The following is a 24,851-nucleotide window of genomic DNA, read 5'->3' as shown; positions in this document are numbered from 1 at the left end:
AACTAGGGAATCTTTCCTACAATACCATCTCCTGTTGTTGTTAAGCTCCTGGATGATGCTTCTATCTCTTTCTTCTCCCTTTGGCTTGTGAATCAACAACAACAATTTATTATTTCTATAGTGCTACCAGACACGCGCAGCATTACACGTACATTAAACATTCAAGAGACAGTCCCTGCTCGATAGAGCTTACAATATAATTATAACAGACACATAGGAGAAAAGGTAAATCTATATACAGTGGAACCTTGGTTTGCGAGCATAATTCATTCCAGAAGTATGCCCGTAAACCAAAGTTCTTATATATCAAAGCAACTTTCCCCATAGAAAGTAAAGGGAAACTCAGATGATTCTTTCCATATCCCAAAAAGCTTCCCCCCCCCCCCCCCCCGAGGCCACTGGCGCGCTTCCACCCCACTCCCGGGAACCGGCTTCACTTCGCCCCACCCCCGGGAACCGGCTTTGCCCCTCCTCAGCGGCCCAAACCCTTACCTCGAGCGGACACCGGCATGCAGCACCAACCCACAGGACGTGCCAGTGCCGAAAGATCCTGCCGCGCCTGCTGTTGATCTGTGCTGGGCTGCTGCGGGGCCATGGGCATCTGAGCATGCTCAAGGCCTTATGGCGCCCACTCTCTCCAAGATTCTGAGAATTTCATGAGAATCTCGAAGAGACTGGGAGCCAGAAGGCCTTGAGCATGCACAGTTGATCATGGCCCAGCAGAGATCAGCGGCAAGCTCTTTCGGCACTGGCACATCCAGTGGGTTGGTGCTGCGTGCCGGTGTCCGCTTGAGGTAAGGGTTTTGGGGGGCCGCGGGTGGAGGGGGGGGCAAAGCCGGTTCTCGGGGTGGGGGCTTGCATATCGAGTCAATGATCAGTTTGCAAGTCAAAGTTTGCAGGAGTGTTTTGCTCATCTTGCAAAACACTCGCAAACCGCGTTATTCACAAACCGAGATTTGACTGTATGCTGATTTCATTACATTAAAATACATTTCTAGACAGCAATATCTTCCAGAGTGATGCAGTTTACATCATCAAGAGACTGTACATCACAGTGAATCCTTACAAAAGAATCCTAATAATCTTACAAAGAATTCCTAAGAATCTTACAAAAAGGGAAGTCTTCAACAGTTTTTGGAAATGCATATATGAAATCAAAGAAGCAAACAAAATACGCAGTTCCGAATCCCAACTTGCAGCCTGATATGCAATTGTTCAATGTAAAAATTTCTTATAAAAACATCCTCGCACTGGAGGGAACACAAAAAGTGAAGTTATCCTTAGTGGACGGTCCAGATTGGGAACTAGAAGGGGAATGATAAGGCAGATAGGGTGGGGGGACTATGGAGGGGATGACCAGCAGAAATAGGTGCTTTACAAGTTGGTTGGGTTAGGACATATGGTTCAAGCCCATATACTCATAGTCACTCTTTACTTCTGCATTCAGACAAAGGGGTGGACTTTTTACATGCACTTAACGCAAGACACCAACTTAAAACTCAAGAGAGACTTAGCACAGTGCATGAATTATGTCCAAAGGCTGAATCTTAAGCATGCACTGCTTCTGTCAGCACAGCCACCAAAGCCCCCTCTGAGAAATCTAAAATCCATGGCTTACATAAGGGCAGGCTGAACCATTGCAGCCACCCCAGCAAGGGATGTTGCTGCAGAACATGCACACCTCTTCTCTGCACTAAGAGGCCGATGTTCAGACCCTAGCACGAGCGCTGGAGGTGATAAGCACTGGACTAGCACTGGTGTTAGGGCTCTCAAAAGGTTCAGCGGATGCTAATGCTGGGGACAGTGTGCACGCCAAAGACTAGCACAAATGTAGTCAATCCTAGGTAAATTGAAATGCATTAGAAGGTAAATAAGATGCATTAGAAGAAGCTTTATCAGCCAAAAGCCTGAAGTTATACTGCCGTTATACAGAACCATGGTGAGACCTCACCTGGAATACTGTGTTCAGTTTTGGAGGCCACATTATCAAAAGGATGTGAAGAGAATGGAGTCGATTCAGCGAATGGCACTAGGATGGTTTCAGGACTCAAGTTATCTCCCATATGAAGAACATCTGAACAGGCTGCGCTTATATTCTCTAGAAGAGCGCAGAGAAAGGGGGGACATGATAGAAACATTCAAATACGTCACGGGCCGCATTGAGATGGAGGAAGAAATATTTTATCCTATGGGTCCCATGGCGACAAGAGGGCTCCCGCTAAAGCTCAGGGGGGGAAGATTTCTTGGGGACACCAGGAAATACTTCTTCACTGAAAGGGTAATTGATCGATGGAATAGTCTTTGAGGCCAGTAGTTGAGGCCAGTACCACACTCGACTTCAAGGGTCGATGGGACCGTCTGGTGGGGTCGCTCCAGAGGAATGCTTAAAAAATGGATTCTTGAGGAGGGAGGGTTCGTGAGTGGGCAGACTTGTTGGGCCGCCGGCCCTTTTCTGCCGTCACACTCTATGTTTCTATGAAATCCTTAGATATTCTCTCCAGTGCTGAGAAACATCGCACAAACGCAACCCTGCCCTTTACTGTAAGCTCTGAGCTGGCATTACGTTTCCAGCAGAATAGGGTGTTCAGGGATCAGGGGGCTGAAAGTTGCCTTCCTGGGCTTTCTCTTGGGATCAGATTTGAGAACGAGCTTTCCGCAAAGATCCAGGTAGAGAATAGCTTAAAAGATCTATTGCTAGCTGTCAACTTCTGAAGGGCGAATGCCTGCAGATCCACTCACTGCTTTTTCACAACCCCCCTCACCATGAGCACTTTGCTTTGCTGTCAAATCATCATGCTTCTAAAATAAATTGGGGAAAGTTCATTTGTAAGTGTTCTCTTGTCTCGTGTTGGAGATCACAAGTGGTTGTTCCAGAAGTCGCCGGTGCCTTTTCCCTTGGTCATGCATTGGGCTCTCTGCTCCCCATTTTGACTTCACTTCAGCAGGGACAAGGTAACTATGAGTCAGAAAAAGCACTGAACTGTAGAAACATAGAACTGTAGAAACATAGAACACTTTGCTTATTGTTTGCCTCATACTACTTCATACTAATCACAGCATATAGCTGTGGCTTACCTCAACCAACTGCTACAGGCATCAATCTCTTTTCCCAAAGCTTGCCTCTGCCTATATCTAGGGAAACACGCCTGGCACCTGTGCACAAGAGTTTTAAGGTAAGCAAAGGTCTTATATGCATGCCGAGTCAAAATGGGGTGTAGAAAAAGGGAGACTGACTCTATAATCTATACAACCTAAGAGGAGGGCTCGCTGTACAAAAACTGAGCTCAGAGAAATAAAACTCTGAAGAGTGAGAGGTAACCCCCTCTTGGAAAAGAGTTTATCTTCCAATCATTGCTTAATCAATGGTAAAAGCGAGACCAGCTCAAAGGTGTAAAAATGTGTTTTCAACAGGGTATATATCTCTTAATTGCTTGATTGAAATACTGTATGCAATTAGGTCAAAAGAAATTTCTTGCATTCAGGTTGCCACAAATACTTTAAAGCACTTAGCTGAACTTGGTTATAAAGCAAAGACTCATCAGGGTCCCGACGCGGCCCCGTTTCGGTGCCTGCTTCAGGAGACCCTGCCAGAAAAAGGTTTAATTCTGATAAAGAGTAACAACCATAACTGCAATGATTGGAAGATAAACTCTTTTCCCAAGAGGGGGTTACCTCTCCCTCTTCAGAGTTTTATTTCTCTGAGCTCAGTTTTTGTACAGCGAGCCCTCCTCTTAGGTTGTATAGATTATAGAGTCAGTCTCCCTTTTTCTACACCCCATTTTGACTCGGCATGCATATAAGACCTTTGCTTACCTTAAAACTCTTGTGCACAGGTGCCAGGCGTGTTTCCCTAGATATAGGCAGAGGCAAGCTTTGGGAAAAGAGATTGATGCCTGTAGCAGTTGGTTGAGGTAAGCCACAGCTATATGCTGTGATTAGTATGAAGTAGTATGAGGCAAACAATAAGCAAAGTGTTCTATGTTTCTATAAAAAGTGTTTGTGTGCTGATTATTCCTAGCAAGTCAAGCTAGCCTTCCAAACCACGCTAGTCTACCATAGGATCTTTATACAAAGCAACAGTTTTTGATACTATATTATGCAATCTGAGATATGAATTTTTTAGTGTGCATTTGGTCCATTAGTGCACCTTAAAAATGTAGGGGGGAGGGGACTCTATAAACAGCACCCAAAGTTAGGCACACCCTGTACAGAATACTAGCGCCTAACTGTGTGCAAGGCACATACACCTTCTGATACCTAATGTGCATGCTGGTGCACAACTAATCGCAGTTGGGTGTGTAAATGACCCTATTGTATAACACTGTGCTTAATATTTGGGACCACCCCTGTTCTACCTATTCCCCTCCCATGGCCACAGCCCCTTTGGAGTTACACACTATAATCTTTAGGCAAACACTTTATAGGGCAGGAGAGGGGGAGATAAATTCAATGCCAATTAATAACAATTGCTGGTTAATGGATCATTAACTAATTAGTTTGTATACTAATCTGGGATCCGTGGCCAAATTTAGCGACGTATATCGAATCTTGGGTTTAGTGCATGCTTAATTGATTTCATATTTGTTAGCTTATGAACTAATGCATGTAAATTTGATTAATGTGCATAAAAAGTGTTGTGTTTTTTTTAATAACATAGATATGTGGAGCAAACCTGAATCTATCTGAACCTTGGTTAAAAAAATAAGGTCTGAAAATGACTTTTTCTATGCACATATCTAGCTGTCATTTCTTCCATCCTGTAGCATTTTGCCAGAGTTCATCAGATACAAAATCACTAGGGCGTGGCATTCCGAAATCCACTCTAGATCCCATTTATCCTTGAGGAAATATGTGCAAATCCAACATTTGATAACTCTTAAGAAGCAGACTGCCATCATTCCTCAGCGGGGTGCATTAGATTTAGATGAGTTCCAGGAGAAAGAGAATAGAAAAAGAAACCTTTTTTTTACTCCAAAAAGTACCTGAATAATAATAATAATTTTATTTTTATATATCGCCAAAGCCATAGTAGTTCGAGGCGGTTCACAATAAGAGGAGCTGGACAATCAGCGAAGATAGGTACAATAGACAGCTGGACAAATCTTCAAGAATAGAATATATAATCAGTGCATTACAAAGCTGGCCCTGAATTCACATACACTTGTCAACGGTATTATGAACTGCATGAAGACAATTCTTACATTAACTGTGTATGATGGGGGTCACTATGATTGTTTAGTAAAAGCATGTTGACATATTTAAAGGTTTTCCAACCAACAGTGATGTCTTGGTAGACTTAAGAGTTACATTTCATGTTCAGCAGCAGGGTTTTATGCATTCCACAACAGTCTATTTTTGATGTATATAAGTGTAATTTAACACGTTTTACCTTCTGTGAAATGAGGCCCCCGATCCATGCTTTTCTTTTTCATCGGACACATTATTATTCCCAAGACACCGATGGCAGATGCTGCGCTGATGTTATTGCATCGGTCATACGTGTCATCTGCAAACAAGCTGTACTGAAAAGGTTATGTTTTTCAATAACATCCTGTGTTTTTGAGCTGCCCAGTTCTTCATTGATAGCACTGTATTAGCGATAGCTATTTTCTCGAGTTAATTGATATTCCAGGCTTGCTACCCACAGCATGCTTGACAAGTTATTATATTTACTTTAGCCAAAGCCCGAGTGCATTGTATCCTTCTTGAAGGTGGTCTATTATTGGAGTCCCATATGCTTTCTGTTTGGGAAGAAAGCAGGCACTGTTGTCATACTGCTACACAGGGTATTCTCTTTCAGTGGTGGTGTTCCCCAGAGGACCGTGTCATGCCAAAGCTCCTAATTCTAGTAAAACATCGGTAGCTTTCTTGTGCAACAGTTCTGGGAAGGAAATAAGAGTTAACACAGAAAGTGTAATTCAAGGAAGCGGATGCTAGGCCACATGCTGAAAAAAACCCCCTTGTGATAGCAAGTAGATACTGGCTTCAAAAAGATTCTTGCCACGTTGAATGTTAGTGAAACTGTAAAACAAAGTGCTATCTTTGATGGTTGGATCCATAATGATCCGCACTGCAGTATGTTAATTGAACTCAGAGCAAGATTGAAACTTCAAAGCCGCATGGCATGATCTCCATCTATGCAACTCCCAATATCTTTCTAGAAAAAGCATAAACCTGACCCTCTTTACTGCGCATGGGTGACCTGCCATGCTTTATTAGAAGGAAACGCTAACACTCAATGGCAGTTTCTTATTAATGTCGACAAATTAATATCGTAAACATTTTCCATTATTTGTTTAATTGTTAAATCACTTATCCAAGCCAAGAAGAGAACAGAGTAGGTCAGATCCCATATCCGGTAACCTAGTGCTACAATATTGTGTAATGTATTGTGCAAAGCCTATATTTTACGCCAAGGTATGTATTGGGTCCTCCCAGAACTCATGGAAAACTCCCTGACTGGTTATGGTTAGAATAGCAACTCATGTCTCCATTGCGTCTGTGCCATGTACTCAGTATCAAAATGCCTAGCTACAGTAAAGATAATAGAATACTAGTAGATACATGGAAAACATTGCGATATATAAGTAATTTAACATCTATTCCAATTTTTAAATCTACAAAACAGTCTATATGGGTAAACTCCAAGATCCAAATTGGCGGAGAAAGGCTAGTCTGGAAGCATTGGATGGTAGCAGGAATACAAATATTGGATGATGTTATTTCTAATGGTACTATGCTTGAATTTTCACAATTGCAACATAAATTTGGTCTTAAAAACTCAGATAATTTTAGATGGTTGCAACTGAAGCATGCCATTCAGGCGGGGCTCCCTGATTGGAAAAACCTTAATAATCATTATAATATGGAGTTTCTGTGTTTTCAGACAGACTTCTTGGGTCACCTGGCCGCCCAGTGGTACAAAATGTTATGGGGGGGTTTAATAAAAAGAAATTAAAAACTGGTTTAAAAGATATTTGGAGCATTGAGATTAAGCATGAAATTACTGCATCTCAATGGCCACGAATTTGGTCATGGAGGATGAAATGTACGTTGTCAGCATCTAAGAGACAAACTTGGTTTTTTCTGTTGCATAGAGCGTTGTGGACCCCTGTTAGGTTACAAAAATTAGATAGTTCTTTGTCTAATAGATGTTGGCATTGTCATCTAGAAGTAGGACTTTAGATCATTATTTATTGTTTCATTGCCCATGTATTATGAATTTTTGGAAATCAATTTGGGACCAAATTAATAATTTATTAGATAACCCAGTGGCATTATCCTATGATACTGTGATATTTGGTATGGAAATGAGAGCAAAAAGTCAGATTTCTGCGAATAACAATAAATTACTACTTATAATGACTGGTGTTGCCATTCAGCAAATTACATATAATTGGAAGGATTGGAGGAGATTAAATTACAACTTCTGGTGGAATTCTTTATGCCATATCTATAAAATGGAAAGGTTTATTGCATTACAACGGGGATATTTTAAGAAGTTTCAGGATGTGTGGAAACCATTGACAAAGTATTGTAAAGATTAATTTGAATTTGTTTCCCTTATATTTATCAACAAGGTATAGGGAGGGGGCGGTTTATTATTATATGTTTTATATAATAATGGAATATATGGGCGGGAGGGATGGGAAAGGGGAAGGAATAAGAATTTATGAAATATATCAATGATTGTTTGTAAGTGATGTATTTATTGTTAATATGAATGAATATATTTAACACTTAATATATTTTTGAAAATGAATAAAGAATTAATTTAAAAAAAAAAAGAAAAAGCACAAACCTGATCCTCTTTACTGCGCATGGGTGACCTGCCATGCTTTATTAGAAGGAAACGCTAACACTCAAAGGCAGTTTCTCATTAATGTCGACAAATTAATATCGTAAACATTTTCCATTATTTGTTTAATTGTTAAATCACTTATTCAAGCTAAGAAGAGAACAGAGTAGGTCAGATCCCATATCCTGTAACCTAGTGCTACAATATTGTGTAATGGCAATTGCAGGGCCAGCTTAATCACTGGGACCGAGTGAGGCACTGAGTGATGATGGGCACCAAATTCCCCACCCTCTGGCATCACCATCAGTGCCTCACTTGGTCTAAAGTTGAAGCCTTCTCTTTCCCCTTCCCCATAAATCCAGCATCTCTCCCTCCCTTTTCCACTACAGTTCTATATACTTTGACTTGGTTGCTGGTGGCAGCAGTAGCAACAGCATGAACAACAGACAGCTTTTAACCCACCTCTGCCTCTTCCATTTGTCACATACTGCCCACAGGAAATAGTTTCAGAGGAGGTATGACATGGTAAAGGGAATATGCCACTGCTAGCAAACAAGATATAGTGTATAGGATGTCAATGGAAGGGGAGGAGAGAGACACCAGGAAGGTGAGGAAAGAACGGGAGAGACACTGGACTGTGCAAGCAAGGGAGAGATGCTGGACATGTGTGGGAGTGCCAGGGGCAGAAGCAATGTAACGTAGTCAAGCCAAAGCAATCCAGCTCTGAATAATTGGGTATTTACTTCAGTCTGCTACAGTTCAGTGCTCCTGCATGCAGCTCGAAGCTGACCCAGAAGCCTTCTCTCTGACATCAGAGGGAAGGCTTCCGAACCAGCTGTGGGCAATGTGTAGGAATTTGTGAAGAGAAGTGTGGCTGGGAGGAGGAGCTGGCCACAGGAGATAAACACCTGTGGGAGGGAGGCACGAATTTGGGATGCAGAACAGAGGGAGGGAAGGACAACGAGGGTTGCGTTAGGACACAGAAGGGAGGAGGAGGATCACATTGGGACAGTAAGGGAGGAAGAGGGGTGCACAGGAAGGGATAAATGGGGTCACATTGAGACAGAAGAAAGGAAGGGATTACAAACTTCAGACCAAGAATGGAAGGAAAGAAGAAACGAGGGAGGAAGCATGAACTTGGGACACAAAATGGAGGGAGGGAGGGGAGCATGAACATGGGACATAGGATGAAAGAATGGAGGGAGTGAGGGAAATAGATGCCAAGGTGGGGAGGGAATAGAAAGGGAGAATTTTTGGACATGGGTGTCTGAGTAAGAGGGAAAGAGATGGTGCACATGGGGAAAGAAGAAAGAGGAGAATTGTTGGGCATAGGGAGGGAGAGAGATATTGGACATTGTGGTAGGAGAGGCATGAGGTACAGATGCATGGGGAAGTGAGAGATGAGAGGGAGAAATGTTGGATGTGGTGGTGGAGAGGGAAAAGTGGGACAGATGAAGAACAAAAGTAAGTGTAAACCTATCTTTTCTTTCTGTTTAAATTACTGTATTTTGTTTTGAGGACTGTTTCTTTAAAGTTTAATGTTTTTATAGACTGTGTACTGTACAGGATCTTAGTTACATACAAATTTAACTTAAGAACGGTTTAAAAAATGGAACTTGTTCTTTACCCGGGGACTGCCTATATTTATATTCAAATTTAAATCACTATGCGGTCGAATACAAATCATACATTTGGGGCAGCATTGGGGCCAAATCGAATCAAATATGAATATTTTATACAGCCATAGTTATTATCCAGGTGTGTGCTATATAACTGGGAACTGAGGAGTGCTCCGGGAGTGTTCAGGCATACTTTTGTGTCCAGTTGTTTAGCCAGTGATTAATGCAATCCTTTAAGTTTTCATAGCTTTTTATTCTACATATTTTGCTGTTCCTCCTTTGATAGATCATTTGAAAATATTTTTGCTTCAGTCTCAGAAACCCAGATCCCCCAGCAAGGGATGGAGCTTCACATTTGGCTATTCTTGTCTTCTCTTTGTGTTCAAAAGTTCCACATTCTAGAAATCCTTCAAAAGTGTGTCCTGAGATGTGACTAATGCTAGATAAATTATTTCAGCGGTGCACTTTATGGTTTCATTAGAAAATGCCGATGGATTGCAGCAAATAATCTAAAATAGCAAAATGCAAAAAGAAAAGGAAAAGGTATAAATAGCAATTCTATAACTGGTTGCCTGCAGTTACGAATATATACTACTTGTATTAAATATACAGAGTACCAGCATTTTGCAGCAAAATAGCCCCTAAGTGGCAGCCCCTAAGTGGCAGCCCCTAAGCCCCTAAGTGGCAGCAAAGCAAAAATAGCGAGAGCGATGACACAGACCTCCCTCTTTTACTAAGGCGCGCTATGCTTAAATATTAGTGCGATAAATATTAGTGCGCGCTAATCATGCGCTAAATGCTAACGTGTGCATGTTATCCTATGGACGCGGTAGCGGTTAGCGCACGTGTTTGATTTAGCGCACGCTAAACGCATGCTAAAATGCTTAGCGCACCTTTGTAAAAGAGGGTCAGAGTGTATGCTTGAACTGGGATAAGCAGCATGAGTGGAAAGCATTCGGGCAGTGAGTAGCTCCCGATGAAGCAGTTGTGAAACGGACGCTGTGCTGAGTGTTGCTAGCTGCCTGAGTCGCTGCTGAAATTTAAGAGAAGTTTATATTGATTTTTGCTCTAATGGATTATGAAAGTAGATTATGAATATGTATGAAAATGTACATAGCAAATAAGTCAATGGACATTTTTTTGAGGAGGTTTTACTGATTGGTGATGGGGTACCAAAAGTCCCAAGGAGCGTTACATAGATAACGCGTGTGGGCGCCCACTGAACATAACATAACATCAATTTTTATTTATATACCGCAAAAGCCTTTCAGTTCTATACGGTTTACAAAAGAGATAGGCTGATCATTGCCAGTGAGCTACAATAGATAGAATATTGGCATCGACAAGTTGACAAGAGTTTCACATCAATATGATGCTTTGAAGGGATTACAAGCATTTTCAGAACAGATGGGATTTTAATAGCTTTCTAAAAGGCATATGTAATGTTCATATTCTAACCATTTGGCCAGGTTCAAAACTGAAATCTTTTCCTCCTTAAATTTGAATGCTTTTATTCATTTTTATATTGGATTCTATTGTTGTCGGACTTTACAAATATTGAATTGGAGTATTTCTTGGGATAAAGTCAACCTGTAGGTATATATCGCAAAGTTACTAACGCCCATACTGTATTCTATAAACGGCACTTTAAGTTAAGTGCCAGTAGGCACCCTACCGGTACCTAGCAAGTGCAAAACACTTTAAAAATGAGTAAAAGTGTTTGTTTTTTTAAATGAAGGCACCTACAGAGGGGCTTTATGATGCCTAACACCACTATAATTTGTTTAGTTTTCTATACCATTCTCCCAGGGGAGCTCAGAATGGTTTGTATGAATTTATTCAGGTACACAAGCATTTTTCCCTGTCTGTCCTGATGGGCTTACAATTTATCTAATGTACCTGGGGGAATGGGTGACTTAAGTGACTTTCCCAGGTTCAAAAGGAGCAACGTGGATTTGAACCCATAACCTCGGGGTGCAGAGACTGTAGCTGTAACCACTGCGCCACACACTCCCCACTATAAGTGTGGCCAATGCCAGCTGTGACATTAGGCATCGTAAAATGCCTCCATAGCCATGATTCATGTGAAAGGTAGGCACCAGTAGGGCCTTGAAAACCCTGGTCTATATTTCCGGTGCCTACCTTTCACGAAGCCACAATTCTGTCATCGGCACCGTTGCGCGATTGACATGCGATCAGTGGCTGCTTTTTTAAGCGGCCACTGACAGCGCCACTTATAGAATCCGGGCCTCAATGCTATTCTGTAAGGGTGCATGTAAGTGGCATGTGGACAAATGCAAGGGGAGCATTCACATCAGTGGAGCATGGGTGGTGCTTCCTCTTATAGGTACAACTTACAGAATACTGTACGTATGTCCCCTTATTGCATTTTGGTGCCTTCAGGAATATTGCTGGTGTAAGTACAGGTGTGTAAATTTTTGAAGTGCCAATGCCAGGTTAGTTTTGCATTCTGTAATGAAATCTTGCTGCCCAAATGTTGTAGAATAGAATCTCGCCAAGCAGCGTCAGGGCACCTATATTGGTTCACAGTCATAAGCGCTCAGGACAAAGCAGCGCCGACATTTGAGAGCAGACAATTGAGCGCAAGACTGAAGCGCAACGCCGTAAAAGTATATTTTAAAGAGCTCCGATGGAGGGTGTGTGGGGGGGGAACCCCCCCACACCTTATTTAATAGTGTTCGCGCTGCCGTTGGGGGTGGTTTTGGGGGGTTGTCCCCCCCCCCCATTATAGAGGAAACTTAACTGTTTCCCTATTTTTAGTGGAAAAGTTAAGTTTTCTGTATAATGTGGGGGTTACACCCCCCACACACCTCCAACGGCAGTGCGAACACTATTAAGTAAAGTGGGGGTTCCCCCCCACATCCCCCATCGGAACCCTTAAAAATATACTTTTACGGCGGCGTGCTTCAGTCTTGCATTCAATTGTCTGTTCTCAATTGTTGGCGTGGCTTTGTCCCGTCACCATAAGAATTGCTCCCCATATTGAATTTCTTGAGCTTTACCAGGTTATATATGATACATACTATAATTATGTATTTTTTTTTCTCTCTCTCTCTTTAACAACATTTGGATTCACAGCAGTGTCTTCTGAACCACACAGAATCCATGAATCTACTGAGCTTATACACATCCCCTTCTTTACCTAACATTACCCTGGGGCTCCCTGCAGCCCCCTCTCAGCTTACAGTGAGTAATAATATGCTTAAAAGTATTCCTTTCTCTGAGACATATATGATTCAGTGTAAGATGGGAAGAGAACCTTAAAGACTGACTTTTCTTTAACAGAAAAAGAAAATGAGCCTCCAGAGAATGCATGTTGCACCATCTCTTTTACTGAAAACTAAATTTAAAAATGTGACATTTGAGAAGTGTGTGACTGGGGAATGCAAGATCGCCACTAGTGGGAACTATTGGCTTTATAGATAGAAAATTGTGTGTGAACATTATCAGAATCAGACCTTTTTTGAAATGTGCTAGTTTTTAAATTTGTCTTTGTTTTTATAAAAAGTGGTCTTTTTGAGAAGCATTACCTATGCACGCATGTTAGTGAGGGAGCTGATTGCAAGAAATGAGAAATCTTAACTCCATGAAATGGTACTGTGTCGGTGGAAATAACGTTGTCCTATTTTCGGAGAAGATTTTGTTTGATTTTAAAGCAATGCAAGCTCCAAAAGAACTATTTACAGTAAGGAGAAAGAGCATCCATTGAATTACTATTATGATTAACAGTTCCTGCCTTGCTTTGTGACAAAATTCAGTGCAATACCAGAAGTATTTACTGTGTGACCTGACTGCAAAGAGCACATTGATTCCCACCGTTGCTTTAACCAGAGAAAAATCCTTCAGTGTTTAATGTAGTGACGTGCAAAACAATCATAAGCCCCTCTGTTACTCTTTCTTCTTGCAGGATGATCACATCTTGCAGATGAAACAAGACAAGCTGGGGGTTAAATGCTCCTAGGATTAAACATGAGTAGTATAGTTCAGTTGTTAAAAGAAACCCCAGTGTGGTATTACTTGAATGTGAAACTTCTTGAACTGTGTCAGGAAGTGGGAGTTGGAGTTCTAACCCTCTAAACACCCTGAGAAATATATAGCATGTTTCTTAATGTGAAAGCATGTATTTATTTTATTTTATTTTATTTATTTATTTATTTAATTCATTTTCTATCCTGTCCTCCCCAAAGAGCCCAGGACAGTTTATAGGTCAACATACACAATCTAGGGGTCAAATCTGTATTTAGGTGAGAAATTATTAATGTGGGCCACTGTTAAGATGGGTTATTTTACAGCTGACCCCAATTCTTAGTAACTAAGGTCTCCTTTTGCAAAGCCGTGGTAGAGGTTTCTACTACTGGACAACGAGGTAAATGCTCTGACACTCATAGGAATTCTATGAGCGTTGGAACATTTACATTGTAGGCACATGGTAGAAATCTCTACCGCAGCTTTGTAAAAGCCAGCGTAAGTTTCCAAGTGTATGTTTTTATTTGATACTAGTGTTTTAGCCCGTTACATTCGTTACAGTAACGGGTGCTAGAATAGCCCCACCTATACCCTGATCCTGACTCTGACCCCACCCATGCCCCGCCTCTATCATGCCCGGACCCTGCCTCCCACTGATCCCAGTCCCACCACCTCACCTTTCACCATTTCCTTTGTACCCTTTTGGCCCTCATAGATCCTCCATTGCATTTATCACCTGACAGGGTCTTTACTTACCCGAGGCAGCAGCAGCAGTCCTGACGTACCAACCTTTCCTCCCTCAGTGCCCCAAAGCAGCAGTGGTCCTACCATTTCCTTCTCTCCCTTTCCCCCTTTCACACCCTCTACCCTTTTGCCATCTTTCCCTTTCCTGTCCCTCTCTGTCCTTCCCCAAGACCATCTCTCTCTCCTGCCCCCTCCACACTCACTGAAGTCTATCTCTCCCTATCCCCTACCATCTCTCCTGGTCCCCCTAGTAGCCCCTCTGTCTTTCTCATCCATCTATCTCTGTCTCTCTCTCCTTTCCTCACTTGAGTCCAACATCTCTCCCTTCTCCCACTCCCTCCCCCGAATCTGGGGGAAATCCACTGCTTTATTTTAAGCAGCATAAATTTGTTCTAGTCTTTGGGACCTGTGGTCTGTCTCAGTATGGTAGCTCGTATGCTTCTCTGGCTTACTTCCCTTTGTTCTCTAGCCATCTCTCCCTCTCCTGATTTGTTCTGTCTCAGTATGGTAGCTCTTATGCTTCTCTGGCTTACTTCCTTTTGTTCTCTAGTCACCGCCTGCCTCTGCGGAGCTCTCGCAGCTCCTCCTCATCCTCCTGCAGCCATCTACAATGGCTCCGTACTCCGTGCTCGCCCACCGCGGCCTGCAGTCGCCGGCAGCCGACAGCCACCACGGCCGAAAGCTGCCGCGGCCTACAGCCGCCGCGGCCGACATCCACCTCGGGGGGGAGAGAGAAAGAGAGAGAGATTCGCGCGCATGCGCACTCCTACCTGCGGTGCCCTACAGCGCACGGAAAACGGGAGCACGCAGGTGGGAGTGCGCATGCGCGGCTTAGGGTTTTATTATATTAGATACCTACCACCCATCAACACAGCCATCTGAATGGTTCACAATCTAATTAGGTACTCTTAAGTATTTTTCTTATCTGCCCCGGTGGGCTCACAATCTAACTATTGCAATTGTTATTTTCTCGCATAGGCTTCTTCATCACTTAAAGACAAGCAGAAGTGTGAACCCCAGGCACAGAGGCAGGGAGTGGCCTTGTCTGGACAGTATAGTACAAGTCTTGCCACACCGTCCACTCATTCTCATGCTGCCTTGGAAGGAAAGCCCAACAGCAGTCACCAGGCCCTCTTGCAGCATTTATTGCTGAAGGAACAGATGCGGCAGCAAAAACTTCTTGCCTCTGGTAATTATAAATGGTATAGCTTCACCAGAAATTCAGTACCCAAAGGCATACTGCATTTTGATACTTTAATTTAGAAATATAATGCACTTCAACTAGCATGGCGTGAAGGGACAAGGAGTGTTTCCCAATAATTGGACTGCATATCATTGAAGTGAGAATTTCTTTAGTGGATTAGGGTTCAGTCTGAAAGAACTGTGCCTGCAATTATTTGATACAAGCTGTATGCTATGCAGAATTCTTGTGGATATTAGGAAACCACAGTTTTGCATGTCATTCAAAGACTCTTGTAATTTCCTGAGATTTTTACATTGTGTGTGTGAATATCTGGAACAAAACACATGAGAAACTAAGAGGGAAATTCTATAAGAGGCACCTAAGTTAGGCCTAGATGCACAAAAGTCAGTCGGTATTACCGACTGGATCCCTGTTGGCCGATTCGCTGGCCGATTCCCCAACAACGATCAATGCACAAACAAGTTTGCATGTAAATGATTGGCACAGAGGTGCAAATCATTTGCATGCAAACACAACCGATTCATTCGCTCGGTGACACATGTGCAAAGCCCTAACAGCAGTGACAGGAAAGAAGCCTCCTGTCATTGCTGTTAGGGCTTCTGGTTTTGTTTTGTTTTGGTTTTTAATGGCACAGATGTTGTGCTGTGTTTAAAAAAAAAAATGTCCCCCACACCATGCCTTCCCACCCTGCACCGACACCCCAAGTCGCCATCCACCCCAGCCGCTGTCCACCCCACCAATCCACTGACTCGAGGAAAATTGGCAAGAGGGATGCCCACTCCCTCTTGCCACAAAGGTGCCCACTCCCTCCCCCCCGAATAAAAGGCAGGAGGGATGCCCTCTCCCTCCTGCCATAATGGTGCCTACCCCCCTCCAGGCCCCCCTGTCCCATACCTTAAAAGTTGGGAGCAGGAGGTATTGAAAAACCTCCTGTTCCTCCTCCTTAATGACGACACTGGGCCTTAGACCCCTCCCCGGTGCATCATGTGATGGGGCTCAGTGTCATTGAGGAAGGAGCCTAAGGAAGTCCCTGATTGGCCATTTATTTTGGCCAATCAGGGACTTCCATATACTCCTTCCTAAGGAAGTCCCTGATTGGCTCAGATACCTCAAGCCCTTCCCAAGGGCCTTAGGCCCCTCCCCAGTGAAAGCTAGAAGCATGCTAGGGTGCATAGGGATAGGTATGGCCAGTAAGAAAAAGGAGGTATTGATGCCCCTGTATAAGACTCTTCTGAGACCTCATTTAGAATATTGCGTACAATTCTGGAGACCACACCTTCAAAAAGATATAGAAAGGATGGAGTCAGTCCAAAGGAAGGCTACTAAAATGATGTGTGGTCTTTGTGATAAGGTGTATGGGGACAAACTTAAAGATCTCAATCTGTATACTTTGGAGGAAAGGCGGGAGAGGGAGATATAATAGAGACGTTTAAATACCTATGTGGAGTAAATGCGCATGAGTCGAGTCTCTTTTACTTGAAAGGAAGCTTTGAAATAAGAGGGCATAGGATGAAGTTTAGAGGCGATAGGCTCAGGAGTAATCTAAGGAAATACTTTTTTATAGAAAGCATGGTAGATGCATGGAACAGTCTCCCAGAAGAGGTGGTAGAGACAAAGACTGTGTCTGAATTCAAGAAAGTGTGGGATAGGCACATAGGATCTCTTAGAGAGAGGAAAAGATAATGGTTACTGCAGATAGGCAGACTACGAATAAGCAGATATGGATGGGCCATATGGCCTTTATCTGCCATCATGTTTCTTTGTTTCTATCTTAAGATGGGCAAACAAGTTAAAAAAGGCAATAGCGAATGGTAGAAGGAAGCTTGGGTGCATAGGGAGAGGTATGGCCAGTAGGAAAAAGGAGGTATTGATGCCTCTGTATATGACTCTGGTAAGATCTAATTTAGAATATTGTGTGCAATTCTGGAGACTGCATCTTCAAAAAAAGATATAAACAGGATGGAGTCAGTCCAAAGGAAAGCTACTAAAAGGGTCGGTAGTCATCGTCACAAAACATATGGTGCCAGACTTAAAGATCTCAATATGTATACTTTGGAGGAAAGGCAAGAGAAGGAAGGGAGTCATGATAGGTATTTAAACATCTCTCAAGAAAAATTATTAAGTAATAGAATAATACCAAAAATCAATTACAAAATATTACTCGCCAGAGATGGGCTATACATCCCCGATAAACATTTCATAACAAAGTGGAGAAAAAGCCTCAAAATTTTCACGAACAGCAGCAGACAACTCTCAATAATAGTTTAAAGTTCAAATCTGCTTCATTTACTATCACTGGCAAAAAAACTCTATCACCACAGAAATGTAATTATCAAAAGGGTAATATACCCATCACTGTGCACAGGAAAAGCAAAACCAAAAAGTTTTACTTAGCTTGGGAACCATGGTCTGAAACGCCGTGATTAATTGATTGAAGATGTCTGGCCAGACATTTAAACATCTCTATGTGACATAAATGCGCAAGAAGTGAGTCTCTTTCAAATGAAAAGAAACTCTTGAATGAGGGGGCATAGGTTGAAGGTGAAAGAGGATAGACTCAAAAGTAACCTCAGAAAATATTAAGTAATATTTTGTAATTGATTTTTGGTATTATTCTATTACTTAATAATTTTTCTTGAGAGATGTTTAAATACCTATGTGACATAAATGCGCAAGAAGTGAGTCTCTTTCAAATGAAAAGAAACTCTTGAATGAGGGGGCATAGGTTGAAGGTGAAAGAGGATAGACTCAAAAGTAACCTCAGAAAATATTTTTGAAGGAAAGGGTGGTAAATGCTTGGAAAGGCATCCCAGTGGAGGTGGTGGAGACGAAAAGTGTATCTTGTAAAGCTTGGGACAAGTACATTGGATCTCTATGGGAGAGGAAAGGATAGGAATGGTTAGGCAAACTAGATGGGCTATAAAGTCTTTATCTTCCTTCATTTTTCTCTGTTTCTATATTAATTCTATAAAGAGCTTCCTAAATTTTGGAGGGTAAAACATGCATAAATGCCAGTATTTACACTGAGGGGCTGATTTAGTAGAGGACGCTGGTCTGAGCAGCCACCTAAAATGTGGCTGAGAATCACACACCAGTGTCCTATGCAGAATCGTGCTTGTCTTTAAAAACAGATGCCTTTCCCCCCGATTCTGTAACCGCTGTCCATGTCATCAAAGCTGGTACAGATTTACACCTGCCTGATTGAGGGATCCCGATCAGCTGAGCCGGTAGGCCTCTGCAAAGCCGCAGCTATGGGAAGTCCTGCCGGCTCAGCTGATCGAGAAGAGGGGCAGGAAATAACCCTGCCTCAATCAGCTGGATGGCTGCAGCAGGAGCCCCCCTTTCTGACAAGTACCCCTGAAATCGGTAGGAAGGATGCCCCTTCCCTTCTGCCATCACCCCCGACACTCCCCCAGAAAGTAGCCCAGCAGGAGGGATGCCTACTCCCTCCTGCTGCCACCCCCAATGAACTTCTGACACCCCCCCAAACGGCGACAGCCCCCGAACCTCCAGACTCCGCCGACACTCTCCCAAATGTTCAGAATCCGCGGCATCCCCCAAAACCTCTAGAACCCCCATCCTGCACCCCTAAGACCACCCCAACACCCCCCAGCCCCCATATTTTTAATGAAGAAAGGCTGGTTGGAGGGATGCTTACTCAATCCGGTTGGCAGGTGCGCCTCTGCAAAATAGTGGGCTTCCCAGTGCATCCCAGGATACACCAAGGAGGGGCATAAGGCCCATAGGAGAGTCCTTAGGCATTTGGGCCAATCAGGGCCTTAGGCCTCCTTCCCGATGCATCCTGGGATTGAATGGGTGTGGCCTAAAACTCCAATTGGGAGTTGTCATCAGATGGGGGGATGTCAGAAGTTCTGGGGGGTGGTGGCAGGAGGCAGTGGACATCATTCCTGCCGAGGGGTAGCATGGGTTTCAGGGAGGTGATGGCAGGAGGGAGTGGGCATCCCTCCTGCCGGGCTATTTTTAGGAGGGTGGCGGGAGTTCTGGGGGGTGGAAGTAGGGAGCAGGTATCCTTCCTGATTTGTGGTGGAGGGGGGCAGCAGGAGGACCTGGCAGCAGGAGGACCTACCAATTTAGGGGGTCCCCTGCTGCAGCCACTCAGCTGATTATGGCATTGGGGATTTTCCCCAAAATCATCTGAGCAAGCAGGGCTGCTGGAACAGCTGATCGAGGATTCCCTTGCTGCGATCAGCTGAGCCATCCACGTCTACCATAAGATTTTGAAATGTAGGTCTGTTCTGGCCCTAGGGAGATGTCTAGTGCCCGAAGATCCTCCCTCGTTGGGTTGGGCTGGGCTGGGCTGGGCTTGGCGGTGCGAGAGAGATCCTCCTTCTTCCTGTGCTGGGCTGGACTAGGCTTTGAGCATTTGCGCATGCTCCTAGTCCAGCCCGGCACAGGAAGAAGGAGGATCTCTCTCGCACCGCCAAGCCCAGCCCAGCCCAGCCCAACCCAACGAGGGAGGATCTTCGGGCACTGACACTGGCACATCCTGTGAATTGGTGCTGGTGCCGGTGCCCAATTAGGTAAGAGTTGTCTTTGCGGTGCTGGGGGGGATGTAGGATCGCGGGGGAGGGGGGGTGACGCGAGCGGGGGGGGAGGATGCCGGTTCGGAGTAGGCGGGAGGAGGTTTTAGCATGCGCGGTATACGCGTGTGCGCGCTATATTAAAATTTTATTACATAAATTTCTATTCCCCGCGCACTATACCCGTGTTTTACACGGGTGCGCGGTATGTGAGTGAAATACGGTAGTTGTTCACACAATTAAACAAAGCAAAGAATAAGGGGAGAGGGTAGTTAGCAAATTGGGCTACAGTTAAGACTGGTTGTTGTACCAGAATTCTGAGAAGCAGAAAAAATGACTACAGAGAGAGAAAATATTGTGCTCCTGCCTGAAGCTGATAGATAGCTGATAGTCCTGTCAGCTGTGTGAGGACCAAAATCTTCAAAGAAGAGCCTTTGATAGACATACTGCCTCTCATAGACATGAGGCCTAGCAATTTTTGCCATATGGTTCAAATAAGCAAGTTCATCCGTCACTACTTCCATATCCATATGGATCAAACACAACATATTGAAACCACACAAAAGATTTTACAAACCACTTCCTTTCTTCTTAAAAGCCCAATGGAAGTTTTCACCTCCTTCATGTGCAACTTTATCTATTTATTTATTTATTTATTTATGTATCTAGGCCAGGCAACTAAGAGGTCTACATATAAAATATCAGAACCCTATCAAGTAATACAGAAACATAAAATAATATTCTTGGTAGAGAATTCACCACTACTGGCACTAGGCTTTTCATGCATACAATGATATTTAACTATTGTTATTGGTTCCATAGGACTTAGATAAAATTATTTTGCTAATAGGCAGCAGCTTAAAACAGATAGAGAAATGTGCCCATAAATACAAAATGGAATTAAGGATATAACATTTATTTCCTGGCTAGGGTCTTCACCACCTACTAAACACTTGGGGCCCTCCTTACTAGGGTACGCTAAGCGTTTTAGTGCATGTTTAGCGTGCGCTAACTGCTAACACATCCATAGGATAACATGCATGTGTTAGCGTTTAGTGCATGATTAGCGCCCGCTAAAAAGCATAGCGCACCTTAGTAAAAGATTGGTAAAATTCATTTCCTATTGGAATTCTCTTTGAAATTTTAGGTGTTACATTAGATTTCTGCCTGACATTGGAAGAACAAGTTACTACCCTTGTAAAGCGGGGTTTGGTTTTTTATAAGTTAAGAATATTTTGTCAAATATGTAAATATTCGTGCAAATATTCCTTATTTCATCAATTTAAGACACTAGCACAGGTTGTCATTGTAACTTATTGGATTATTGTAACATTTTATATATGAATGTCCAGAGAAAAAAGAGGAGAAAAAAATGAAACTTCAAAATACAGCTGCACAGTGGTTTGTAAAGACAGCAAATATATTAGAGCAAGTCCACTTTTGATTAGACTACACTGGCTTCCTATTACAGCTCCTTCCATCACCACCGCATACCTAGACACACACTGGCCCCCTATGCAAGCAGTATATTTGTTAAAAATTGATTTTTCAGATAAATCCTTACATAATCAGAATCATTTAGAGCCCTTTTTACAAAGACACAATAGCGAGTCCCGGAATGCAAATGTGATGCAGCCCATAGGAAATGAATGAGCTAAATGTATGTTACGTTTGCCGCACGGAAATCACTACCATGGCTTTGTAAAACAGGCCCTTAGTTCTCCATTTTCCTTCTGCAAAAAGACTTACTGTAGGGCTTCTTTTACACGGCCATGCAGCAAACACTCTGACGTCCATGAATTCTCTATGGACATTGGAGCGATTGCCACAGCAGCAGCCGCTAGCGCAGCTTTGTAAAAGGGGAAGTTAAACTTTTTAAAAAATGCTTTCACTAAGAATCTCTTATCAAGTTATTGATAATTGAAACTCACTTCGTCTAGAAATTAGATTAGAAACTATTTCCTCCCTTTTATAAAACTGTGGTAGTGACTGCCACGCAGCAAAAACTTTGATGGTCATTAACTACCTACAGATGTTGGAGCAATTCCTGCAGCAGCAGCTGCTACCGTGGCTTTGTAAAAGTTGCCCTATATGGAGGTTAGAAAAAAACTCAACCCTTTTCTCTTTCAAATTTTGTACAGGATACTCAGGTTAAACTTGTGTAATTCTTAGTATTTTGTTAGTCTCTTAAACTTGTAACTTATATAGAACCAAACCCATGGGTGATTGCGGGTTTCTAAGAACTAATATTGAATTGTACTGTAACTCAGCACACAGCTAAAAATATATCATAAAATCACATGCAACAAACCAACCAGAATTATAATCCCACAAAATAAATATTCAACAATAATTAATTGAACATAGAAAACATTGGATGAAAATTACGGTCACTAAAAATAAAACTCAGCAACAATCCTTAAAAAAAAAAGCATATTGTAATTTAATCCCTGTTTGAATTAAAAAAAAATAAATCATTTTTGGAATATAATAAAACAGGTAAAACATTCTTTAGGGGACCCTGTTCATCAAACACCGCACATACCCATACCAAAGGAAAGGCCTTATAATGCAGAACCTCAAACCACATGACATTCGCTTAGTACAAAGAATGAATAAGTACAAACCAAAAGAAAATGTAAGTATTTTGACACACCAGATTTAGAATCTTATAAAACAAACACAATAACTTAAAACAAACCTTAGCGTGGACATTGCAATCACTCCTTCGTCCCCTCTACTTCAACCCCTTCTTCCCCTTCACCTCCCTAAAAAAAAAAAAAAAAAAAAATCAAACAATAAAGTAAGATTGTAATATAGTAACATAGTAAATGATAGTAGATAAAGACCTGAATGGTCCATCCAGTCTGCCCAATAGTCACACTCATTATACAGTATATTCATGGTTAAATTGTCTTTTATTTAATATTTTCGGTAGCTGGAGTGAATTTATGGAACGCTCTGGTTGGACAATTAAGGCTATGCACAGAGTGACCTAAGTTTAAGAAATTATTAAAAATTCTGCTGTTCGTTGACACCTATTTGTATAGGTTGCATTAAGGGGTCCTTTTATCACGCTGCGGTAGGGGTTTAATGCGCGTTAAACCGCCTGCCATGCTAGCCGCTAATGCCTGCATTGAGCAGGCGTTAGTTGTTTAGCCGGCCATGGGAGTTAGCGCGTGATGAAATGTCTGACGTGCTAACCCCGCTAGCGCGACTTGATAAAAGGACCCCTACATTTCATATGTTTCAGTTCCTGGAAACTTTATTAAGCAAGCTGTTTGTTATTTCTTGTATATAGGTTGCAGAAAATCCTGTATGGTGTATGTCAGTGGTTCCCAAACCTGTCCTGGGGGACCCCCAGCCAGTCAGGTTTTTAAGATATCCCTAATGAATATGCATGAGAGAGATTTGCATACCTGTCACTTCCATTATATGCAAATCTCTCTCATGCATATTCATTAGGGATATCTTGAAAACCTGATTGGCTGGGGGGTCCCCCAGGACAGGTTTGGGAACCACTGGTGTATGTGGATAAGATGGTTAAAAGTTATTTAATTTTATGAATATTTACCACTTAGAAATTAGGCAGTATATATATCTTTTAAATAAATAAATATTTCTGGGCAATAGACCATAGAAGTCTGCCCAGAACACAGTTCTCTCCTATTACATTCCTCCATTTGTAATCAAAAACTCTTTTGTTAAACTTTAACAGTCACTCATTGAAAAATATGCATGAGATCTATTTGCATGCACTGCTTTCAATGCATATTTATTGGGGAAATCCTGGAAACCCGACTGGAATACGGCTCTCGAGGATCAGAGTTCCCTACCCCTGATAGGTGAACAACATTGTGTCTGTATTATGTTGTTCACCTAGACCAGGGGTAGGCAATTTCGGTCCTCGAGAGCCGGAGCCAGGTCAGGTCATATGTATGAGATGGATTTGCATGCAATGCCTCCTTGAGATGCAAATCTATCTCATGCATATGTATTGTGGATATCCTGAAAACCTGACCTGGCTCTGGCTCTCGAGGACTGGAATTGCCTACCACTGACCTAGTTGGGTCCATATTTTCTTGTTCACTTCAAAGAATGGGATGGTGGGAGAGTTGGCCATTAGGAAGAAAATAAATTCTGTAAAACTGTGTGGCCGAAACGACCATCTCGTCTGAAATAAGATTCTAGACAGTAGTGAGATGTAAATGTGTGAATTGAGGACCATGTAGCTTATAAATAAACTAGTCTTTAAGCCCGTTACATTAACGGGTGCTAGAACATATGTGTGTGTGTCTGTGTTTATTTCTTTCTCTCTCTCCTTAGTCGCTTTTTTTCTTTCTGCCTATCTTTTTCCTTGGCTGTCCATCATCACCCCTTGCCTGCTCCCCCTGTCCATTTTCCCTTCCTTTTACCTCCCCTGTGTCCACCACCACCCCTTCACTGCTCTCCTTATGCAGCAGCAGCCCTTCTCCCTTTGTTTTACCTCCCCCCTGTCCAGCAGCACCTGTTTCCTTCTCCCCCTGTCCAACATTAGTCCTCCGTTCCTTTTTCTTCACCCCCCCTGTCCATCAGCATCTCTTTCGTTCTCCCCCTGTCCAACGGGTGTTAGAGTAGACTGTTTTTTTTTTCCTTTCTCTCTCTGTGCTTGGATGCTGTCTGTCTGTCTGTCATTCTTTCTGTTTGTGTGTCTGCCTTGTGCCCTGCCTGCCTGTATTTCTCCATTGTGTCATGCCTGCCTATCTCTTGGTGTGTGCCCCCAGCACACCCTTCCCCCCAAAACAGCCCCGTTTTCCAATGCCCCTGCCCCCTTTTGTGCCATGCCTGCCTGCTCCGTGGCCCCCTTCTGTTTCCCCCCTATGATTGCTGCTGGCCCAGCAAACCCCTCACCTCAAAGCAGTCCCCTTTCCCTCTCCCCTTGTTGAGCCATGCCTGCCTGCTCTGTGATCCCCTGCCCA

At 42.9% G+C, this 24,851-nt stretch overlaps 1 protein-coding gene across 13 annotated transcripts in view; it reads left to right on the top strand.

Annotated features, from left to right (window-relative positions):
* Window positions 1-24,851, top strand: part of HDAC9 (histone deacetylase 9) — a 1,077,926-nt gene that overhangs the window by 816,074 nt on the left and 237,001 nt on the right. For all 13 annotated transcript variants that reach the window (XR_004538111.1, XM_033930934.1, XM_033930932.1 and 10 more), the window contains 2 exons: window positions 12,517-12,624; window positions 15,127-15,337. Coding sequence is in view for 12 of the 13 variants with exons in the window: in XM_033930934.1 (XP_033786825.1) it covers window positions 12,517-12,624; window positions 15,127-15,337 (319 nt within the window). In the remaining variant the exon portion in view is untranslated. The remainder of the gene's footprint in view (window positions 1-12,516; window positions 12,625-15,126; window positions 15,338-24,851) is intronic.

Source organism: Geotrypetes seraphini, chromosome 2, assembly GCF_902459505.1.
Source record: "Geotrypetes seraphini chromosome 2, aGeoSer1.1, whole genome shotgun sequence".
NCBI lineage: Eukaryota > Metazoa > Chordata > Amphibia > Gymnophiona > Dermophiidae > Geotrypetes > Geotrypetes seraphini.
The sequence above is the reverse complement of the archived record's forward strand: the minus strand, read 5'-3'. Positions and strand labels throughout refer to the sequence as shown.